Source organism: Eublepharis macularius, chromosome 4, assembly GCF_028583425.1.
Source record: "Eublepharis macularius isolate TG4126 chromosome 4, MPM_Emac_v1.0, whole genome shotgun sequence".
Lineage (NCBI taxonomy): Eukaryota > Metazoa > Chordata > Lepidosauria > Squamata > Eublepharidae > Eublepharis > Eublepharis macularius.
Window position 1 is genome coordinate 62,775,484 of NC_072793.1, and position 19,990 is coordinate 62,795,473.

At 41.9% G+C, this 19,990-nt stretch overlaps 1 protein-coding gene across 2 annotated transcripts in view; it reads left to right on the forward strand.

The window, feature by feature from the left end:
• The window catches only part of NSG2 (neuronal vesicle trafficking associated 2), a 68,661-nt gene that overhangs the window by 25,013 nt on the left and 23,658 nt on the right, over positions 1-19,990 (forward strand). The window contains exon 2 of one of the 2 annotated variants that reach the window (XM_054978392.1): positions 11,179-11,298. In XM_054978392.1, coding sequence (XP_054834367.1) covers positions 11,179-11,298 — 120 coding nt within the window. The remainder of the gene's footprint in view (positions 1-11,178; positions 11,299-19,990) is intronic. The other variant, XM_054978393.1, reaches the window with a different exon arrangement.

Here is a 19,990-nt window from a genome sequence, read left to right on the forward strand (position 1 = left end):
GGGGAAACGTTACCATCATGCTCCATGAAGACCATGGATGGTTGGATAAGCGTAGGCTTACCTGGTCCCCCCTGGCAACTAGTGGGAGGTGGGGGAGCGGGGAGGTGGGGATGGTGGCAGTAACTTACCAGGAGGCATGGACGTGATTGTGGTCCCCAGCTAATAATGATGTCATTTCTAGTGTGACCCAGAACCAACAGTGTAGCACTGGGGCCAACTCTTTGGGAAAAAATACTGAGTTTTTGGCTGACTATTAAAGAATTGGTCCCGGTGCAGTGCTTCTGACCTACACCAGAAGTGAAGTCATCAGCCGGGGATGACGGTCACATGTCCCCCATTTCGCTGGCTGGCCTTTTCCCACCAATCAGCTGAGGATTGACAGACAGAGGCAGGGATTGCTGGGAGATTGTCCAACATAAGCAGGCACCTGGCAAGCCTAGATACATGCTTGTATATGTATATGGCTTTACTTGAGGAAATACAAAGCTGTTCTGAGAAATATTTGTGTGAACTGGGAGGGCTGCCTTTTGATAATTGCAATGCACAGGGCTGAGTCTCTTATGGGAGACTATAGGGGCAGGTTCAAGTTATGTGCTCACACATCAGTTATTTAGATTTTGTTAAAGGTACTCATGAATGTAACTTTGGTTACATTTGAGACAAAATACACCTGAATTACACTCGAATTACACTCAAATACACTCGAATTACAAAATACACTTGAATTATCTGTGTAATTCGAGTGTATTTTGTCTCAAGACAAAATGCACCTGAATTACACTCGAATTACACTCAAATACACTTGAATTACAAAATACACTTGAATTACCCGTGTACTTCGAGTGTATTTTGTCTCAAGACAAAATACACTTGAATTACACTCGAATTACACTCAAATACACTCAAATTACAAAATACACTTGAATTACCTCGGTAATGGGAGTATGTTTTGTCTCGTGTGGTGAGACCCTGAGGTAGCACCAGTCTGGCTCAGCAAGTATGAAGTAATGAACCTTCATATCCATTCAGCTGTAGACTCTGAGTGACTGTGGTTTATCTGAACCTCTGTTCCATGTTGTAAAATGAGAAGAGTGACCTGCCTTAATAAAAAAATCACGAGACATTTGAGCATCACGCTGACAGTTGTTTTAGAACCTACTTGGAGAGCCAGGCTAATAGATAGAGGTAAAAGCAGTAGCTTGTAGTGCTCTTTACTTCAAGGGAAGCAGGAAGCCTACCTGAACATCCTTAACCTAGCTTAGTCTGTTTTTAGATCTAGGTCAGACCACATTTTTATGGCATTTTCTTGTTCTCAAGTAGTTCTTTATACCTGCCCTACTTATACTTCCCTTCTTTGTACTTGCCCTAGGGCTCTGTACAGAGAGTTTTATAAAACACTCTGCAGAGGTATATTTTTATGCAATAAACTAATATGCTTACATAGATTTCTTCATGCCCTTGGACATGCCCTCTCAGATGACATTTTAAAAAAATGTTACACAGAATTAGGGGATTAGGAAGTGACTTATATTTCCTCTTCTTGAGCTGCTGGTGTGATGTTTCTTGGGGGATCTCATGTATCTCACTGTGAGATCCTCCTTTTGATGTTACCTCAGAAATGCCATGTTTGTTCTTTCCTGATTTTGCTTCTGTGTAATGGTCAAAGCCTCTCTCTCTTCCCCTCTTCCATCAATGTAATACTATTTGCATGCTCAGACAGTGTGATAATGAAAACTTTGCAGAATGGAGAAGCAAGTGATGGGACTGTGAATTGTTTTGTGAGACATGCGGGATAAGAGGCAGGGGGCAAACCTTTTTTTCAGTTGCACTGCTACTCTTTGCGCATCTGCTTTCCAGCCAGGAGGACTTAGAGTTTAATTATACTGTCAGGAATATGACTTCACCTCCTGTGAGCTGGAGCAACAATCGTAATACTCGTTATATATATGCCTGAAAGGTATTGAACAGGTGTTGTTGGACAGGTGTAGTTGCTTTTTATAACCCAGATAACATGGTGAGGGAATAACTAAAGAGCTAACATACAATTTTTCTAGTCATTCATCCATCTTTGAATGCTATGAGATAAACCATAGTATTGCCTGTTGCAGCAGGCAGATGAAGAAGGAAGAAGAAAGGACAGGTAGAGGGGATGGCTCATCAGGTACAATGACTGTCTTGGAATGTTTCAAGAAGCAAGCAGGATCAATCTGGCAACCTTGTACTAGATAGCAGTGAAGTTCTGAATAATTCAGCCTAACCTACTCCATAAGCTTGTTGTGAGGATATGATGGGAGAGGGGAGAACAATTTTGAGCTCTTAGGAGGAAGGGCAGGATGAAGATGTGGTGGACAGTTTCTACCCTGAACATAAGAAAAGCAGTGCTGAATCAAACCATCATATCAGTTGTCCATGTAATCTAGCATCCTGTTTCACACTGTGGGCAACCACTTGCCCTGGAGATCCAGCTAAAGCCAAGGTCTTCCCTTTATGTTGTGTCTAGCACTGCCTTTCAGAGGTTGACTTCTGGTGGTTCCCTTTACTTACCATGGTTAGTTGACATTGATGAACTTCTCCATTAATCTATCTAACCCCCTTTTAAAACTATCTATGTTCATGGCCATCACTACCTCCACTGCCAATGAATTCCACAATTTCATCACTCATTCTATAAATAAATATTTTGTTTGTCTGTCCTGTACCTCTTGCCCATCAACTTAATTGGGTGACATTGAGTTCTAATTTTATAGGAGACAGAGAGAGAAAACTCCCTCAATCCACTTTCTCCACTTCTGACTTTACACTTAAGTGAAACTAGGGATTTAATTATGTGATTTGTAAATGTATAAGGCGACAAAGCAATCATAGCTGAATGATAGTTTGATAATGGAAACACACTTTTGAATTTACAAATATTCAGTATTGTTGAATATGAGACGATGAGACTGTTCCACTCTTTGTAAGGAAAATTCAAGAAGATTGTGACATATAACATTTTATATGGTGTTATAACAATCTTTGCCATGATCTCCTTGATCTCGGCTTAAATCTTTAAAAAGTTTGTCTCTATCCTTTTTCATTGTGGAGTTATAATGGGGAAAGTGCAATCTATACCCTTCTCCTTGTAACATCAACCAGAAGGGCTACAGACTTACCCTTTTGAAGCCACTGTGATTTTATGAAGTTCTCTGCATCTGAGTAATTTCATTTTATAAAATGTGCCTCATAAGAGGTTTCCAAAAGGGAGCACCCCTCTTCAAGAATCCCCAAGATGCTTGGAGCAGGGCACTTCATACTTTGCTCTAGTTAAGTATTTACTTCATATAGGAAGCTGAAGCAACAATTAAAAGACCAGAATAGAGAGGAAATATACACGATCGGAGCTGGGGCTCAGTTACTGACTTTAGTTTTAATGTGGGGCTTAATCTCCAAATTTATGAATGTTTCCCCATCACTGTTGAGTATCCTGAGTCTTAGCCAACACATGGAGGCAGGATTTAAAGGAAGCCCATATGGTATCTGGGCAGGCATTAGCTCTACCAGTCTCTTCTGGAGAAATTAATCTCTTAAAATATGAATTCCAACATAGTTATGAATATTATGTCTTCTGGCCTTTTAGAAGTCCCTGATTAATTCTTAATATAATACTGTATGGGACACCCTCCTGCACAGATTTCATCTATGTACCAGACATAAAGTAAACAAGAAAAAGGAATTGAAAAGGATACAAAAGGATTAAAAACTGGGAATAAATTGTCTGACGGAAAATGGATGCTTTGGCAGTGCTTCTGCATCACACCCCATGATTAGATAGTGGAAAACATATCCAAGCTGTAAGAAGGAATTGGATGCTGTGCCTGACTGGTTTATAAATAGGATACAGATGCATTTTCTGACCACTGCTTAGCAAGTGCTGATGGGCAAGTTTCTAGGATTAATGGTCCAGGCTTTGCAAAGGGCAATGAGGAAACAAGTGGAATGCTGCATTAAGGGCCGGCCTGGGCTGTAAAACACTGCCGAAAGACAGAGGGCAGCAGAGAGATGTTGACGCTGCTTAGTGCCTTTTTAACTTGCACGTGCAGCATTAAAATGCATCATGCATTAGTGCATAGTTCACAGATCTTAACTGCCTCCTCAAATTTCCCGGTTATGTATTCTGGCTAACTCCAGGGTATTGTGCACAAATAATCTCTGCAAGGAATCAGCAGTGTGGATCCCATTTTAATTGGGCCTTCCACTGAATTGACAGTCTTTCAAGGTATCTGACAGAGTCCTTCCACTTCATTGATGTAGTTCTATATTTTAATAGTCATGAATCAGAACAATAACCCCACGTTTGATTCTTTCAGAATTTTGATGTATCTTTTGAGGGACATTCTGCACTTTTAAGTTAAACTGACTTAACTGGGAGAGACAAAGCACATCTTACCTTGTTGACTGGCTAGTTCCAGAAGAAATGATACAGTAGCCTGTTGTGGTCAAGAGAACCGAGTCTCATGGCACTTTAAAGACTAAGAAATTTATTGAGGCATGTGCTTTCATGAGACTTAGCCCACTTGGTCATATGTATAAAGTGTCCCTTTCAATTGGCGTATGTATAGATACGTGCCTTACATTTTTATGCAGAGTGCAGATGAAAAAAAGATCCAGTCATAAGTGAATGGTTCAATCAAAGCAGGACTGGATCACTCCCAAAATGGTGATGAGTTGACAAAGCAAGATGGCATCTCTATCAAGGAGTAGTTACTTCCTGCAGTAAACTAGCTACTCTCAATCCCTATTAAGGCCAAGCATGATAGGATTTATATTTATATTTAAATTAAAACAAATTTGACTTTAAAACTTTTTATTGCTGCAGTATGGCACTTTATAAGTATGTTGGCCAATGAGAGCCAGTTTGGTGCAGTGGTTAAGAGTATGGGACTCTAATCTGGAGAACCGAGTTTGATTCCCCACTCCTCCACTTGAAGCCAGCTGGGTGACCTTGGGTCAGTCACAGTTTCTAGGAGCTCTCTCAGCCCCACCCACCTCACAGAGTTTTTTGTGTGGGGATAATAATGACAAACTTTGAAAACTGCTCTGAGTGAGCATTAAGTTGTCCTGAAGGGCGGTATATAAATCGAATGTTGTTGTTGTTATTATTAATATTATTAATATAAGGGCATAGTTTTACCTGAATCTGGCACATTCTCTTTACTGAGAATAAATATGTGATTTCAACAGGAAACAGTCTGTACACCTAAGATTTTTTAAGCATACAAAGAACTGCAAAGTTTCATTGTGACAAAGGGGTGCTTGGAAACCATGTAAAGGTATGCTTATTGGCTAACCATGTTTGGCTGCCTCTGCATTTTGAGTGGACCTTCAGAGCCAAATCCAGGCTTCCCTCAGCCATTTTATGCATGAAATGGCCCACATATACAAAGCCCTGACTCAGTTTCCAAAAATAGATGGAGGACTTGGAATATGGTTGCCAATATCCAGGTGGGGCCTGGAGACCTCCTAGAATTACTACTGATCTTCAGATTACAGACATCCCTTCCTCTGCAGAAAGTAGCAGTTTTGGAGCATGGACTCTATGGCATTATATTCTGATGAGGTAATTCCCATCCCCAAATCCCAACCTTCCCAGGCTCCACCCCTAAATGACGTGGAGTTGGCAACCCTACTGTGGGACTTTATCTGCTCTGTTCTTAATGTTGTGGCAATATGTGGTGCAGTGCTCACTAAACATCAGCAGTGGGAGGGGTACGCAGACTTTGCCTAGGAGACAGCACAAGGCGTAGAGGGGCTGAAGCCAGGGACAGAAAATCTCTGACTACAACTCCTCCACCAAATATCCCTCAGCTCCACTCCATACTTTCTATATGCTTATTATGTAAATCCTGCTTATCTAAAGTATTTTAGGGTATGGAAAAAACCTGTGATGCATTAACAGCTTATTTCAATTCGGTGGCTATCTGATTTCCCATGTCGAGTTTAGGCAAAAGCTGCACATAAGCTTGGGAACATGAAGTTGACAGAAGGTCATCAAGCCACAGGGGGAGGCTAATAGTGTCTTTGGGAGTCAGTCTAGAGGACAGAAGAGGCAGAATTATTATGCTAAGGCTGAACACAACAACCAGATGCCAGAGATAGGTCAAATGCAAGAGGATAAGGCCAGGCAGGAGGATTGCCACATAGATGAAAATGGAGCACACGGTGTAAGACAGGAATAAGTGCTGATCAGTGGCCCCAACCATAGTTAATCTGCATTATTATGTAATGAAGACATGGGTCTGGCTGAACTATCAGGAATCGTCCAAGGCATACATAAAGGGAAGTTGCTGAAGAGAAAGGCTGGAGATGCCTAAGGTGGAAATAGATGTAACATTGTTTTAGAGAAACAGGGCAGCTCTGGAACTGCCTTAATTGCATTCAGTCTAAACATACCTTTCTTTCTTCAGGGGTAAGCTCTGAAAGAAAGAGTTTTGTGAATTTTAATCACAATCCAACTGGCAGGGCACTGGCATTACAATATCACAAAGATCCTTTCCTCCATATCCTAGAGAACATTCGTATTGTAAAACAAAATCCTTTAAAAAAATTAATTGAGGATTATACCAATACATGCAAAAATGTGTCCTACCTTAAGGGAAGGAGCCAACTTACCCATGAGATCTTGTTTGATTCTGTAGAATGTGTGTCTGTCAATTGAGTTATGAAGCTTGGAGGAAACAGAGCTCTGCCTGTTGCTTAGAGAAGACCTGTGAGCTGTCCTTTTAATTTACAAGAAAGGGAACTGGAAGAACTCCTCACTAATGGATCCAGATCCATTCTCCTCCTTGACTCCATCTCTTCAGCACCGTTACTGCTGCCTTCCTGTTGCCACAACAGTTTTTGTGCACTGTTATGTTTGGCTATGGAATCTCAAAATGGTGCTTTAACTAGGAAAGACTGTTTGGATTTTTTTCTACCCAATTTTTAATTTTAGAAAGTATAATATTTTTGCAATAATTGGGGCTTCCTTGAGTTTGCAGCTCCCTAAGAGGCAGTTGTGGCTTGCTCCACTGTGCAGATTTCACTATCTGCATAGGGACCAGCCCTTTGCAGTTAGATATTGTTTTGAGTCTGACTTCATCATTAACCGCCACAATTTTTCTACTGTAGCGAGTTGTCTCTAATGCACTCTTTGGGCCAAACTACTCATTAGAAAAGCATAGAAAACAGAAACATAAGAGTTGGAAGGTATCCCAAGAGTCATATAATCTAGCCCCCTGCACAATGCAGGAAATTGACAGCCCCCTCCACCACAGTGGCCCCTGCTCAGTGCTCAGAGGAAGGCAAAAAACCTCCAGGATCCCCGGCCAATCTGGCCTGGAGGGAAATTCCTTTCTGACCCCAAAGTGGCGATCATCATCATTACCCTGGGTGTATAAGAAGGGGTCATGAAAGCCTAACACTGGCTTATCCCTTCCTGTCCTCCCTCTCACCATCTGCCTAAATTCATACTGAGTTGTAGAATCAGATAGCCATCTAGCCTCTAATTAAAAATCTCTAGGGAAGAAGAGCCCACCACCTCTTGAGGAAGCCTGTTCCACTGAGGAACTGCTCTGACTGTCAGGAAGTTCTTCCTAATGTTTAGCCAAAGCCTCTTTTGATTTAATTTTAACCTGTTGGTTATGGTACAACCCTCTGGGGCAGCAGAAAACAACAGCTCCATACTCTGTGACAGCTCTTCAAATACTTGAAGATGAGTATCATACCACCTCTCAGTCATCTCTTCTCCAGTCTAAACATACCCAACTCCTTCAACCTTTCCTCATAGGACATGGTCTCCAGAACCAACACCATCTTTGTAGCCCTCCTTTGGACATGTTCCAGTTTGTCAACAACGTTCTTAAACTATGGAGCCCAAAACTGAACACAGTGCTCCAAATGAAATCTAAGCAGATCAGAATAAAGTGATACCACCACTTCACATGATCTGGATACTATATTTCAGTTGATACATTACCTGTAGCTTTGTGATCCCTTTTCACAACAGGTTCCCCCCACCCCCCCACACACACGCAAGGGAAAAAACCCTCCGCTCCAGCTAGGATGGGCATCCATGTTCACTACAACATCTGACGCTGCTGCTAGAAAAGCAGGTAAGATAGGAACACCTTCTTGTCAGACAAACTTCTTCTAAAAGCTTCTGGAGAAGCTTCTCAGTGCGGTACCAACCACATGTTCTCCAAGTGAGCATGCAGAGATCCTTTCATACAGCTGGTATTTAGAGCCTGTTGTTGTATATGAAGATCTGTGAAACAGGGTACTAATCCAGTTCTGGTGTTTGAAGAACAGAATATGATCCTTCTGGCTCACTCCCAAAGACATAAACGTGGACATGCAAGATGAAGGCAGCAGCTCTTTCTGAGCCCCTTTCTTTTCAAATCATTGTGGCATTATGGCACAATGGAGGTGTAATCATTTATCCAATTCCAATATGGATTACTGTTGGGACTCTGTTGTGTGAGGGGCGTGCCTAATCTGCCAAAGGTCAGGATGCCAGGGGGACTAAAGGTTCCAACTGAACCTGGAAGCTGCGCCTCCAAGCTCAGTCCCCATGCAAGAAGAAACCCATAATTTGAGACCTAATATGATCTTTATGTCCCATTTTTAGAGTCCAGGGTTCTCCCCACAAAATCCCATCTCTATGTAACCTCTAGGATTGTACTCTTTGTGGGGTTGCCCTTGGATGGTCTGGAAGGTACAGCTAGTGAAGAATGCTAGCCCATATTCTATTTTGTGTAGGGAGGAGAGAGCATATTTAACCAATATTTTGACAACTGCACTACCAGTGTGCTTCCAGGACCAATTTGGGATGCTGACTTTGGGTTCCATATGCCTCAGAAAGTACTTCACCCTGTCTGAGCTCTTCTAGCTGGTTGAGTCCATCTGATAGGGCTGTTTATATGTAGAAAGTAAGAACAGTCACAGTGAAGAGCACTGTCTAGTCATGAGACTATGAATCGGTTTCCTAAAAGATGTGGACCTATGTATCTCTTCCTGGTTTTTACTGGAGTAACTCTGCTTAGGATTTCACTGTGTATTATTTAATGTAGGTGATGTAGTGTAGTGGCTAAGCTCTGTTTTGGGAGGTCACTGATACAAAAAACTCATCTCAGCTACATAATGGTCTTGGGGAATAATGCTAAGATCTACTCAGAAGTACCAACTGTTTTATTCATTAGGGATCACTCCCAGGAAATGTTAGGAGTCACTGCAGCCCTGTTGGTCTTAGCAAACCTCTTCAGTCCCCTATCTTCACAATGGGGATGACAAGATACTAACATACCTTTACAGGTTTCTTCAGAGAATTATAGTAATAATAGATGGGAACACTAAAAGTGCTACATAAATGGTAAGTATTAATGATGGTGGCTGCTGCTAACATCCAGTGCTGCTGACTGACGGGTTCTTAAACTTTTAAATGGAGTGAGTTTTTACTTATGTTGTACATTTAAATAATCCAGAGCAGCTCCAATGGAAGAGGGGAGGCTGGTTATTGCAAGGTGAGGCTAGGGGAAATGATAAGAAGAAGATTCCTGGCAGGGGGACTATTTTATCTTGTTCAATGTCTTTTGCAAGGTGAAGCACTGGAAATGATTATGCAGTTGTCAAATCTCAACAGTACAAGCTCAATATCAAAAGCCTCTTTTTTTAGAAAGGGGAGAGGCTCAGTAGTGGTTTCTGTAAGCTGTTCTCAGACTTAGATGATAAAGTGGGTTACTAACAACAATACGTTTCCCCTGCCCTGAAAGTATAGATTTTTAAATTATTGCAAAATTTATAATAGGATGAAAGTGAGTAACCATCCAGGCTACTATTGCAGCTTCTGTTATTATGGCTAGCTCAAACTCATCTGTTTTGGGAAGATAAACATGAGGTAAAATCTTGATATTCTTCTCCTTCTACCATTTTTAGTGTGAGAGATGGCATTTTTATTGGTTTCAGCTACTGTGTAAGATGCAAGCTTTTGAATCGTGCCAGATTCTTCAGACTAAAAGGTCCAGAATGATAGACCAATGTTGCACAGGGACGTCAATGTTCATCTATCCTTATCCGCAATATTTCAAGAAGAATCAGGAAATAATGACACTGAGGAAGAACTAAACATCATATTAGAAGTACTGCTGAAAACTACAGCCCCAAGTGACAGACAGACAGACAGACAGACAGATGAGACCCCTCCCATCTAGTAAAATTTACCCCATGTCTTAACACCAAGCTGCTTCTCCACCTCATTGGCTACCACTGGTGGGAGCAGTGAAAAATCAAGATATGAGATAGAAAGGAAGAAGAGGAAAATCAAAACAGGGTTACCACCATTGTCTTGTAATATTTAGTTATGTCCTTAATTGGATTATAAACAGGCCATGCTGGTAATCATGCAGGCTACCAAAATATCCACCTGTGGCAAAGCAGTAAATGAAAAATATGTTGCTTTCGAGATTGTGAGTATAACATGTCTGAATTTCAAATGCTTATTTGTTCCGCTGATCATCAATGGATGGTGGCAGGCAGTTGTTATACATGCAAAGCTGGAGATGGTTTAGAGACCATATAAAGTAAAGAGTCACTTGATTGCTGTTTTTATAGTGTTCTGAGATGTGCTTTTATTTTTGTAAACTGCCTTGAGCATTTAATGGAAAGGTGGCCTAGACATTTTCTAGATAAATAAAAATAAATCACAATTGACAGCACCACCTAGTGGCTGTCAGAGCATGTCCTAAATCTCAAGTAACCTGCAAAGTACTGAAAGGAGGACTGAACAGGTATACAGAGACCTCCCATTCCCAGCCCAGACTGTTCTGGCACTGCTTCTGCTTACCTAGATGGGATCCAAACCTAATTGCTATAATAATTCACTTCCAATAGTGTAATGTCTGATGATGAACGGATCCTATCCAAGTGGGGAGTGGGGACCCACTAAGCATAGGATATATTTTCCTGCACAAATGACATCCTATTCTCAAAGTTTTAGAAAGTTTGGATGGCACATTTATCAAATGCTTCTTATTAATGTTTTTTAAAAAGTGATTGCAGTATTCATGAGGTTATCTAAGGCAAAGGGTTATGGGAAAGCAACATTTCAGATGACAAAAATATGCTTGCTTCGTTCTGAAAAGTTAAGATGTCAACATTTGCCCCTAGGTGATTGTGAAAACAAGAACAGAATATCAACCAGACCAGAAGAACAAAGGAAAACTCAGAGTGCCCAAAATTGCTGAATTCACAGTCAGTTTCACTGATGGTGTAACAGAAAGATTAAAGGTAAGAAATGCTAATTGCCAGCGAGCTATGCACAGAGCTAATTATCACGGAATAATTAATAGCTGACATCTGGCTTGATTCTGATTTAAAAATAGCACAACTCTGTTCTTGATCCAGCAAGTCTGATTTAGCAGTCCTTCCCCACCAAGGAAGCTGAAAGGCGTTTGGCTTTCACAACAAAAGTCTGGAATTAGATTATTTTGTGAAAGAACATGAAATTAACTTTATTGTCCAGCTTCTGTGTGCTCGCAACTTCAACCCACGCGGCCAGCAAAAATATATTATGCTCCTTAAAAGGATCTAAAGGTAAGTAAGTTCATTCTATGTTTGACACAAAGCAGACTTTGAAATAAGCTTGCATTCTGATCCATCAATTACTTATGGATATACACATCCTGCTCTATCCTGCCCAGGGACCCCCCATTCAGTTTGCTAGTGGAAGAAGAACTGGGGGTGCAACAGATTGATCCTGTGCTTAACTGCAAAATGCTGATAGTGGTACAGGAATAGCTTTACATTATGGAGATGTTGCCTCTCCTTGTTCCAGAATTGTGACTGGGCACTTTTCCTGATGCTTGGGCAGCATCTATAACCATATCAAGTCTTTCACACTGCATTAGACTTGCCAGGTATAGCCTGGCAACTGGCAGGTAGACTCACCCACAGCAGACTTCATGACATCACCAGCAACATATTGACATCAATTCCTGTGCACATGGAAGTGATGCCAGCTGGGTTTGACCACAGAGTTCTGCTCAAATACAAGTGTCCCTGATGTTCCCTGGCAATGTACTGATGTCACTTCCAAGGCACAGGAAGTGACATCAGCATGTTGCCAGGCTGCTCATCCTTTCCCCAGTTTCCTGCCCTTTCCCCCCTTACCAACCAGCTGAGAGGTAGTGGAAAGATCTGGCTGGCAGCACGGGATCCCTTGCCACTATTGGGGGAATGGGAACCCTACACTGCATCAGTGGCTAGTAGCCAATATGGCTAAAGTGAATCTGCATGTCCAGTAACCTCTCACTGCCAATGCTGGAGGCAACACTGTGGGAGGACTTGGCCTCTCGCTCATGTTTGTTGGCCTACCAGTGCAACTGGCAGACCACTGTGTGAAACATTATGCAGGACTAGATGGACCATTGATCTGATCCAGCGAGGTACGTTCACAGATGACCCATTCCTGTGCATGCTAACTTGTAAGTAAGGCCCACTGTGTATAACACAACTTGCTCCCAAGTCTAAAGCAAATCGGGAAGTACCCCAAAGAAATGGTTTCGTTACAGTGGTCTAGAGCTACCATTGGTGGTTGTGTGTGGTAACTACTTTTCTCCCTATGGTGATCTTTCTAGTTGAGTTTGACTATAAGTGAACAGCCCTTTATTTCATATGTATCATGCCTTTCATGTAAGGACCTCATGGCAATCTGCATAGAGCTTATTTATTCCATTTTTTCCTTTGGGGTCCAACAGGTGTTCAACATGTTAGAATTCCAATCACCTACAAAATGCCAGAATAAAACAAAGGCTCCAACTGAATAAAGACATGTGTGGGGATGCTTTTGTTGTACACACATAGTCTGGTTTTAAAAAGTGGACACAGCAGGAAGCTTCTGGATTTTAGTAGGGGAGGGCATTTTGGGTTGCTGTGGCACCCCAAAATGGCATAAAACAATCCAGCAAGGTGGATGGGAAGCCTTAACAGATGAGCAGGTAGGAAGTGACAGACTGGAGCTGGTGTGGCAATAGAGTGGTGGGTGGGAGACAAGCCATAGGTTGTGATGGGAAGTAGGAAGTTGAGGTGAGAGGATGAAGCCAGAGACAATAAGGTGGAAGGGTTAGGGACATGGGATTTTGCCTCCTTCATGATTCCCATCTATACTAGTTTTCTATAATGACTGAGTGCTAGCGGTGTTGATGTATTCAGGAAATGTATTTGCTTTGGGCTATTTTCACTAAGTCATGCTGTTACAATGGCTAAGCAGAACTCAGCATTAGAATCTGTGATGCTGAACTGTGTTAAATAGGCCTTGCATCTTTCAGATGGCTCTGACAGAATGCACAGTATACCACTGTGTGAACCATTTACAAAGCAGATGTGGAAAAAATAGATGTACAATTTACAATAAGTAAACACACAGAGGAATAAATTATGTATTCTCCTCAGTATGTGAACGGCACAAGCACGGGCTAAGAAACAGAAGTGACTATGTCCACAATTACAGTATGAAGCGTCTCATCATCTACTTCAGATCTGGAATCCAGCTTCATGAGCCTCCCAATGCATAATGAGGGTTACCTTCTTTCTAGGCCTTCATTTTGATTGCAAAATGTACCAAGAATAACAGATAAGAACTTAAAGCTTAAAGCAGTGCAAATGTTTCCTTCATAGAACTATACTATTCTAAAATGCGTGAAGCATGTTATTTAAGAACAAAGCAACATGATTTGGATTCATTTTATGTCACTATGAGTTACCTTAATTTCCATGGCACTAACCTTCTTCCAACTCTTGAGTTTTCTCCTTTTTCAAACACAGTCTTCTCATTTCATCTCCTCATCCATCCATATGTGTCTTATCTAATAACACTAGCAAACTTCCGGCTGAGGAGAAGTAAGACTTCGGGCTAAAATCAATGCTGTATTAATTCGAATTTTTAAAGAATTCCACCCCCCCCCCTCCTTCCCTTCCTTATGAAGATATGGTAAGATCAACTGTGGTCCTTCCACTGCTTGACAGCCATTTTCTTTCTCCAAAGTCCATATGATTTCTATTCTCAACTTCTCAATGTCACTTATTAATCACCCATCATCGCAACTGAAAGTAGATAAGGCTGTAAACCTCTTCAGCCTGTTTTTCATAAAGCTCACATGTATCGTATTAAGTTTGCGGTATTATTTCCTGACCAAAATGAGTTGAGATAATAGATTATATTTTATTGCCTTCTGTACTGGATTTTTAAAATTGTTCTTCATTTTGATTCCAATGCATATTTTAGGCAAGTTATTAAATGTAGTCCCCTCTGGTTATGTGCGTATCTATTATCTGGAGCTGATGAAATCATCATGCATTTGTGTTTTTGTAGCAGGAAGGCAGAATAAATGCTTAACTGTTATTAGCTTAGTTTTTGGCATTGCTGAGGGCAGGGGAGGACTGAGCCATTATAAATGAGATCATCATATTTTCTGTTCCTGGGTGGATACTCTCTACAGGTCTCTAGTGAACAATGTGCTAGAAATTTCATTTTCACTTTCCTGCAATGGTACCGTAAAAAGTGAAGTGCTTATCTATACACACATATCATGTCTTCATCCTTTCTAGATTGTGTGGGATTTGGCTCTGTAGATATATTTGAGGCTAAATGTATCATCAGACTAAAATAAGAAGGCTGGTTTGGGTGAACAAAAAGAGTCCAAGCTCCTCTGGAGGAATCCTAGAAAAAAATGTTTTAGGAGATTTCTCGGATAAACTTTGTGTCGGGGTGATTTGCAATTAGGTAGGCATTTAGCTGTGCTCTTGTGCAAATTATAAGTGTTTCTCTACGGCCAGGGCGGCGGGCCTATTGAGGCCAGGTAGGCGGTGGCCGCTGGCACGGGGTGCCGGAGGGAGCGCCGGAGGAGGCTCGGCGGGCGGGAGCGCGTGCCACAAAGCACCAGCCTCCTATCCCTCCCAACCCGCGCCGCTGCCGCCGCCGCCAGCACAAGCCCCTGGCCAGGTGCAGCCACCGCGGGCAGGCATCTGCGGCGGCACAGGCAACCGAGCGGGAGAGCTCGGAGGCCGCCCGCCGCAGCAATCGGGCCGCTGGCGGCGCGTGCGCTCCCGTGATAACGTCACGTGTGACGTCATCACGCAGGCCGGTGCGCGCGCGCGCTTGTGCGCGCGTGGGGGCGCCCGGCTGGCCAGCCGCGAGCGAGGTAAACCCTTGCTCCGCCCCTGTCTACGGCTTATGTCAGAAAGATTCCTGGAGGGTTGCTTTTCTGGTATAGGCATTAGGAGATGAGAAATGAATTAAGTTTCTTTGGGGCTACCACTCACTAAAAATCAATGTTACCTTTTCAGTGGAAAAAATGCTCTAGTGATATGGCAAAGTAAACTTCTATCACTGGAGAATAGCAGCTGGTGTTCTGTATCATTATTATGTTTCACCTCTTCCTGATGAGCTATTGAAGCCATTTCTTGCTCTGCCTTGATGAATGATTGCCAGTCGCAGATGAGTATGTACTGCGGTAAAAAAAATTCTATAATGAAAAGCTAGATTCAGGCTTCTCTGAATTACACAGTGAAGAAAAGTTATTTACATTTACTTAGCTGCCTAATTCTCTATAGTTTCCCCCCCCCCTTTGTACATCTAACACAACTTACCCTGTGTTTTGATGTCATTATACTATGTTTCCTTGCCATCACTGACTTGTGTTGATAGAAATATACACTGTATAGACTATGATAAATATACAGTGTAAATGTAAAGGTATAAGGGCATGAGTTAAGTTCTAGTATATGTGTCACTGGAAGGGCTGCCATTTTTGGTGGCAGCCCTGTGTTTTTTCTAATGCTGCATTCTGCCATGTAAATGCCAGAAAGAATGTAGAACAATATGTAGGTTTTGCTGGTTGCCCTGCTTTACAGAAATTTAAAAACTAGATATGCTTAGCGGACAAAGATACTCTCTATTCTGTGCTATTGATTATATAATCTGTTGAATGGGCTAATAAATGACCACAAAGAAGCTGAAGTTGAACATGGAAGATTATGTAAATGCATCTGTCATCCATCCAGGATAGCACTGATCTTATCTCTTTAATTGAGGTAACATCTGTCAGGAACTGTTGTCCCTAGGCAACTGTTTTTTTTAATACTGTTTCTCTTGCTGAAATATTGTGCCATTTCTACAGCTTGTCACTTCTGAAATATGAGACTATATTTCCTTGTAGCTCAGCTCAATTACAGAGCATCCTGCAAGTTTGACCAATTATTCTTCAACCGCATGACTCATCCTATACATACATTATGACAAACATCTAAGCCGCTCTGTGTAGGTGGGGTACAAGAAAATGATGTTAAAATAACATTAAGGCCTAGCCACCAATGCACAAAAGTAATTTCTTTCCTTGTTGCTTTCTCGCCACAGAGAAGACATGTCAAAATGTTCTTGATATAGAAGTTTTACTCCTGCATTATAAGAATGTACTCAGGGAAGGCCCTCTAGAAAGTTTTCCCCCCTTTCTTAAAGATTTCATACAAGACAAGAATGCCAAAAATCTACTTACTGAGTTGGCTGAATGTACAGTGAACCCTTAAATAGATCATAGTTATTCACTTTGCATGTTATTACTAGGGATACTGACTTCAAGGAGGGGCCTCAGTCTGGAGTTCTCTAGGAATCACCATTGATCTCTACATTTAGATGTCTGGCAATTCACCCTTTTACCCGCTGGTGCTTCAAAGGTGGGGGGAGGGGAAGGGAATGCCAATATTGAGTTGGCATACAACATCGCTTCCTGTAATAGTCTCTCAATTTGAATAGTCTTTATTCAAAATACTATTTATATCCCACTTTTCTCCCCATTAGTAGGACTCAGAGTAGCTTACATTTATTAGAAACCAATAAAATCTCAATTCACAGTAATACAAAAAGGACTTTTGATTCATTTGTCATGAGCGGAAACTTGTTCTCATTCAGGTGGAACTTGTGGAGAGGCCTCAGTGGGGTATAATGTTGAAGACTCCACCCTCCAAAGCAATCATTTCCTCCAGGAGAACTGATCTCTGTAGTCTGGAGATCAGCTGTAATTCCAGAAGATCTCCAGGCTCCACCTCGAGTTTGGCAGGCCTACCCCTCATGATGCTTTTGTCGGTATCACATCCCCCCTGAGCAGGCTGTGGGGGGCTTTTCAAGCGTAAACATGAGAGGGGAGGAAAGGAAGTTGTGTTTCAATGAATGGAAATCCTTCTGAGTGTGGAGTGTGTATCCAAACTGGCTGGTTCAGAGCTGGGAGGCAGAGGCTGGTATCAGGGGTCGACACGGGCATGAACCAAAAAAAACTCTGAACCATGAGGCTTGTGGTCTGTGGATTTTCACGAACCAGGAACCATGAACTGGCACAGAACTGGGGCCAGTTACGAACCAGTTTGTGGTTCATGAGGTTTAAATACCCCTTTCTGGCCACTTAGCAGTGGCAGGGAAAGGGGCATTTAACAGTTTAAAGGGCCCCTTCCTGCCTTGCAGGCGGCAGGTCCCTTTAAACTATCAGCTGGCAGCCGGTAGGGGGATCCCCCCTTGCCCCATGCCAGCTGATAGTTTAAAGAGACCTACCAGTGGCAGGGCCCTTTAAACTGCCCAAACCCCAGCCCCTCCCACCCCCACCACCAGCCCCACACATACCTTCCTCTGCAGCACGCAGCATCCTGCCTCTCCTCCCGCGAGGGGCAGTAAGGCCATTTTTGGCCTCCTCCGTCCCTTTGTGGGCCCGCAGAGGAATGGAGGAGGCCAAAAACGGCCTTGCCACCCCCTCAAATGGAGCTTCCACAAACTGTGGTTTGCGGACCAGAAACCAGCCTGGTTTGTGCGTTTTTTTGGGTCATAGTTGGGTTTATGCCCATCTCTAATGAGGGGGGCTAATACAATAATAATGACATTGCAATGTTATAATGTCATTAAGTTTTCTTCATTAAAAAAGGGGCAATATAATGACAAGTTTAATTTGTGTTGTGGTTAAATCAATGTCTTTTAGGTTTTCAAAGATTAATTATGTATGCTTTGGGGGTAAAAAGTACTGTGTTTGACATTACTCTGTGCCAACACTGCACGTGTGCCATGTTGAGTTTACTTTTGCTTTCGTTTCTCTTTTCTTTTTGTTTCTTTCCCACTGATGGTTGTCATAACTTTGTAACATCGTAACATACTAACGTGACTGGGCATACATGGAAATTTAAAAAAGGGTGATGGTGATGTGGTGGCACCATGATGCTGACGGTGATGTCAACAATGATGTCCGCACCTCACCTCATTACCCTCTTTATTTCATGGTGATGTGGGATTAAAAGTGGTATGTGGAAAGATAGGTAGCCAAAATGAATTTGATCCTTGAAGAGCAAACACTCAAACAGAGAGGAGTAAATCACCCATGTGGAAATCACCCATTTCCTCACCCATTTCCTCTCCCTGCCCAGGGGCGGGGGGCTTTTTATTTTTGAAAAATTTGGTTCTAGAATATAGTTATATGATATCAACCTCTTGTTGTAACAATAGGGATAGCAGGTTCTCTGAATCTTAGCTTTCATTTAAAAATAGTAAATATCTAGTCCCTTCCCTTGTGGAAGGTCCCTTCCCTTGTGGCTAAAACATTTACTCTTTCTTTGATCAACCTATTTTTAGAATTGCTAGAAGTTATAAGCATTTAGTTTTTCATTTGTAGTCATCATGTTATATCAAAACTTCTGTTTAAATGCCTATCTTTCAAACATGCCATGGAATCCAGAATTCACTTCTTACAAGGCGAAAATGGGCTCCAACACAAGTTATTTTTTAAAAAAACAGAAGTAGAAAAAGACTGTCTGCTCTGAAACAGAGCAAAAGAAACAGAAATAGAAATCAATGGCTTTTCTGTTCTTAGATTAGGTTTCATCAAAGAAGCTGGCACTGGCAGCTTGATACCTAAACCAGCTTCTCCCTCGTATATGATGTTGCCCTACCAACCTTCTTCTGTAAGATGTTGTGGAACGCTGAGCCTCTACTTAAGTCATCCAAACTGGCAAAACTTATGTCAATTGTATAAGAAAAGAGTAGGGCTGTGTTTTTCAATGTTAAGTGTTCAGTGCAGCTCATTTATATAGAAATGGCTTCAGATGTTGATGACTGATAGTTAACTGATAATAAAATAACATAATGCCATGGCAACCGTCTCATTTTGTGCCAGCTATCTTTGGGATGCAGAGGTACTGCTGAAAAATCCTATTATATCCTGTAAAGTTACTGTTGCTTCAGGGGCAGAACACAGTCTAATGACCATGGATCTTTTCTTCCACTTAGTTCAAGGTAATTGTCAGCACAGCTGGGTCACTTAAGTGCAAGGCTCTGCTCTATGTTCAAACATTTCTTTATTCCAGGAAAACAAGGTACAAAGTGAAGGGTGGTTACTGATGTTGAAAGAGTGACTTGAGGGCAAAGGCCTACCAAAAAGCAGTAGATGTATATTCAGGCTGAAATGGTATCATTTGTGTATTGGAATTCTGTCCCTAAAGTGAATTGTGGAAAGGCCTCATTCCTTTGTGCCAACTCTTTTTTCTCCCTAGTCTAACTGAAAACCCATCTAGAGCCTTTTCTTAACTTATCTGTCATTCTGTCTTCTATTTTGTAGGTTCCGTGGGCATTTTTGGTCAATTTCTCTTTACCTTCATACAATATTTATCATGTACTGTCTGCAAAGAAGGAAATCAAGATGCAGAATTCAGTTCCCCACCTCCAACTGGGTGACGGCACTCTCAGTACTGACAGCACAATCTATTATATATTTACAGTACCCAATTTAGTGCAGTAATGATGGGTGCAGACCCAAATACTGAATGCAGAGATCCAAGCTCAGAAACCATGCGTGCAGCACTCTTTTGGACCTAAGGGTCCTTATGCAGCAGGGCATTGCTCTTGCTAAACTGAGGCATTTGTGTTTAACATTCAGATGCTAAATTTGCTTTTTCC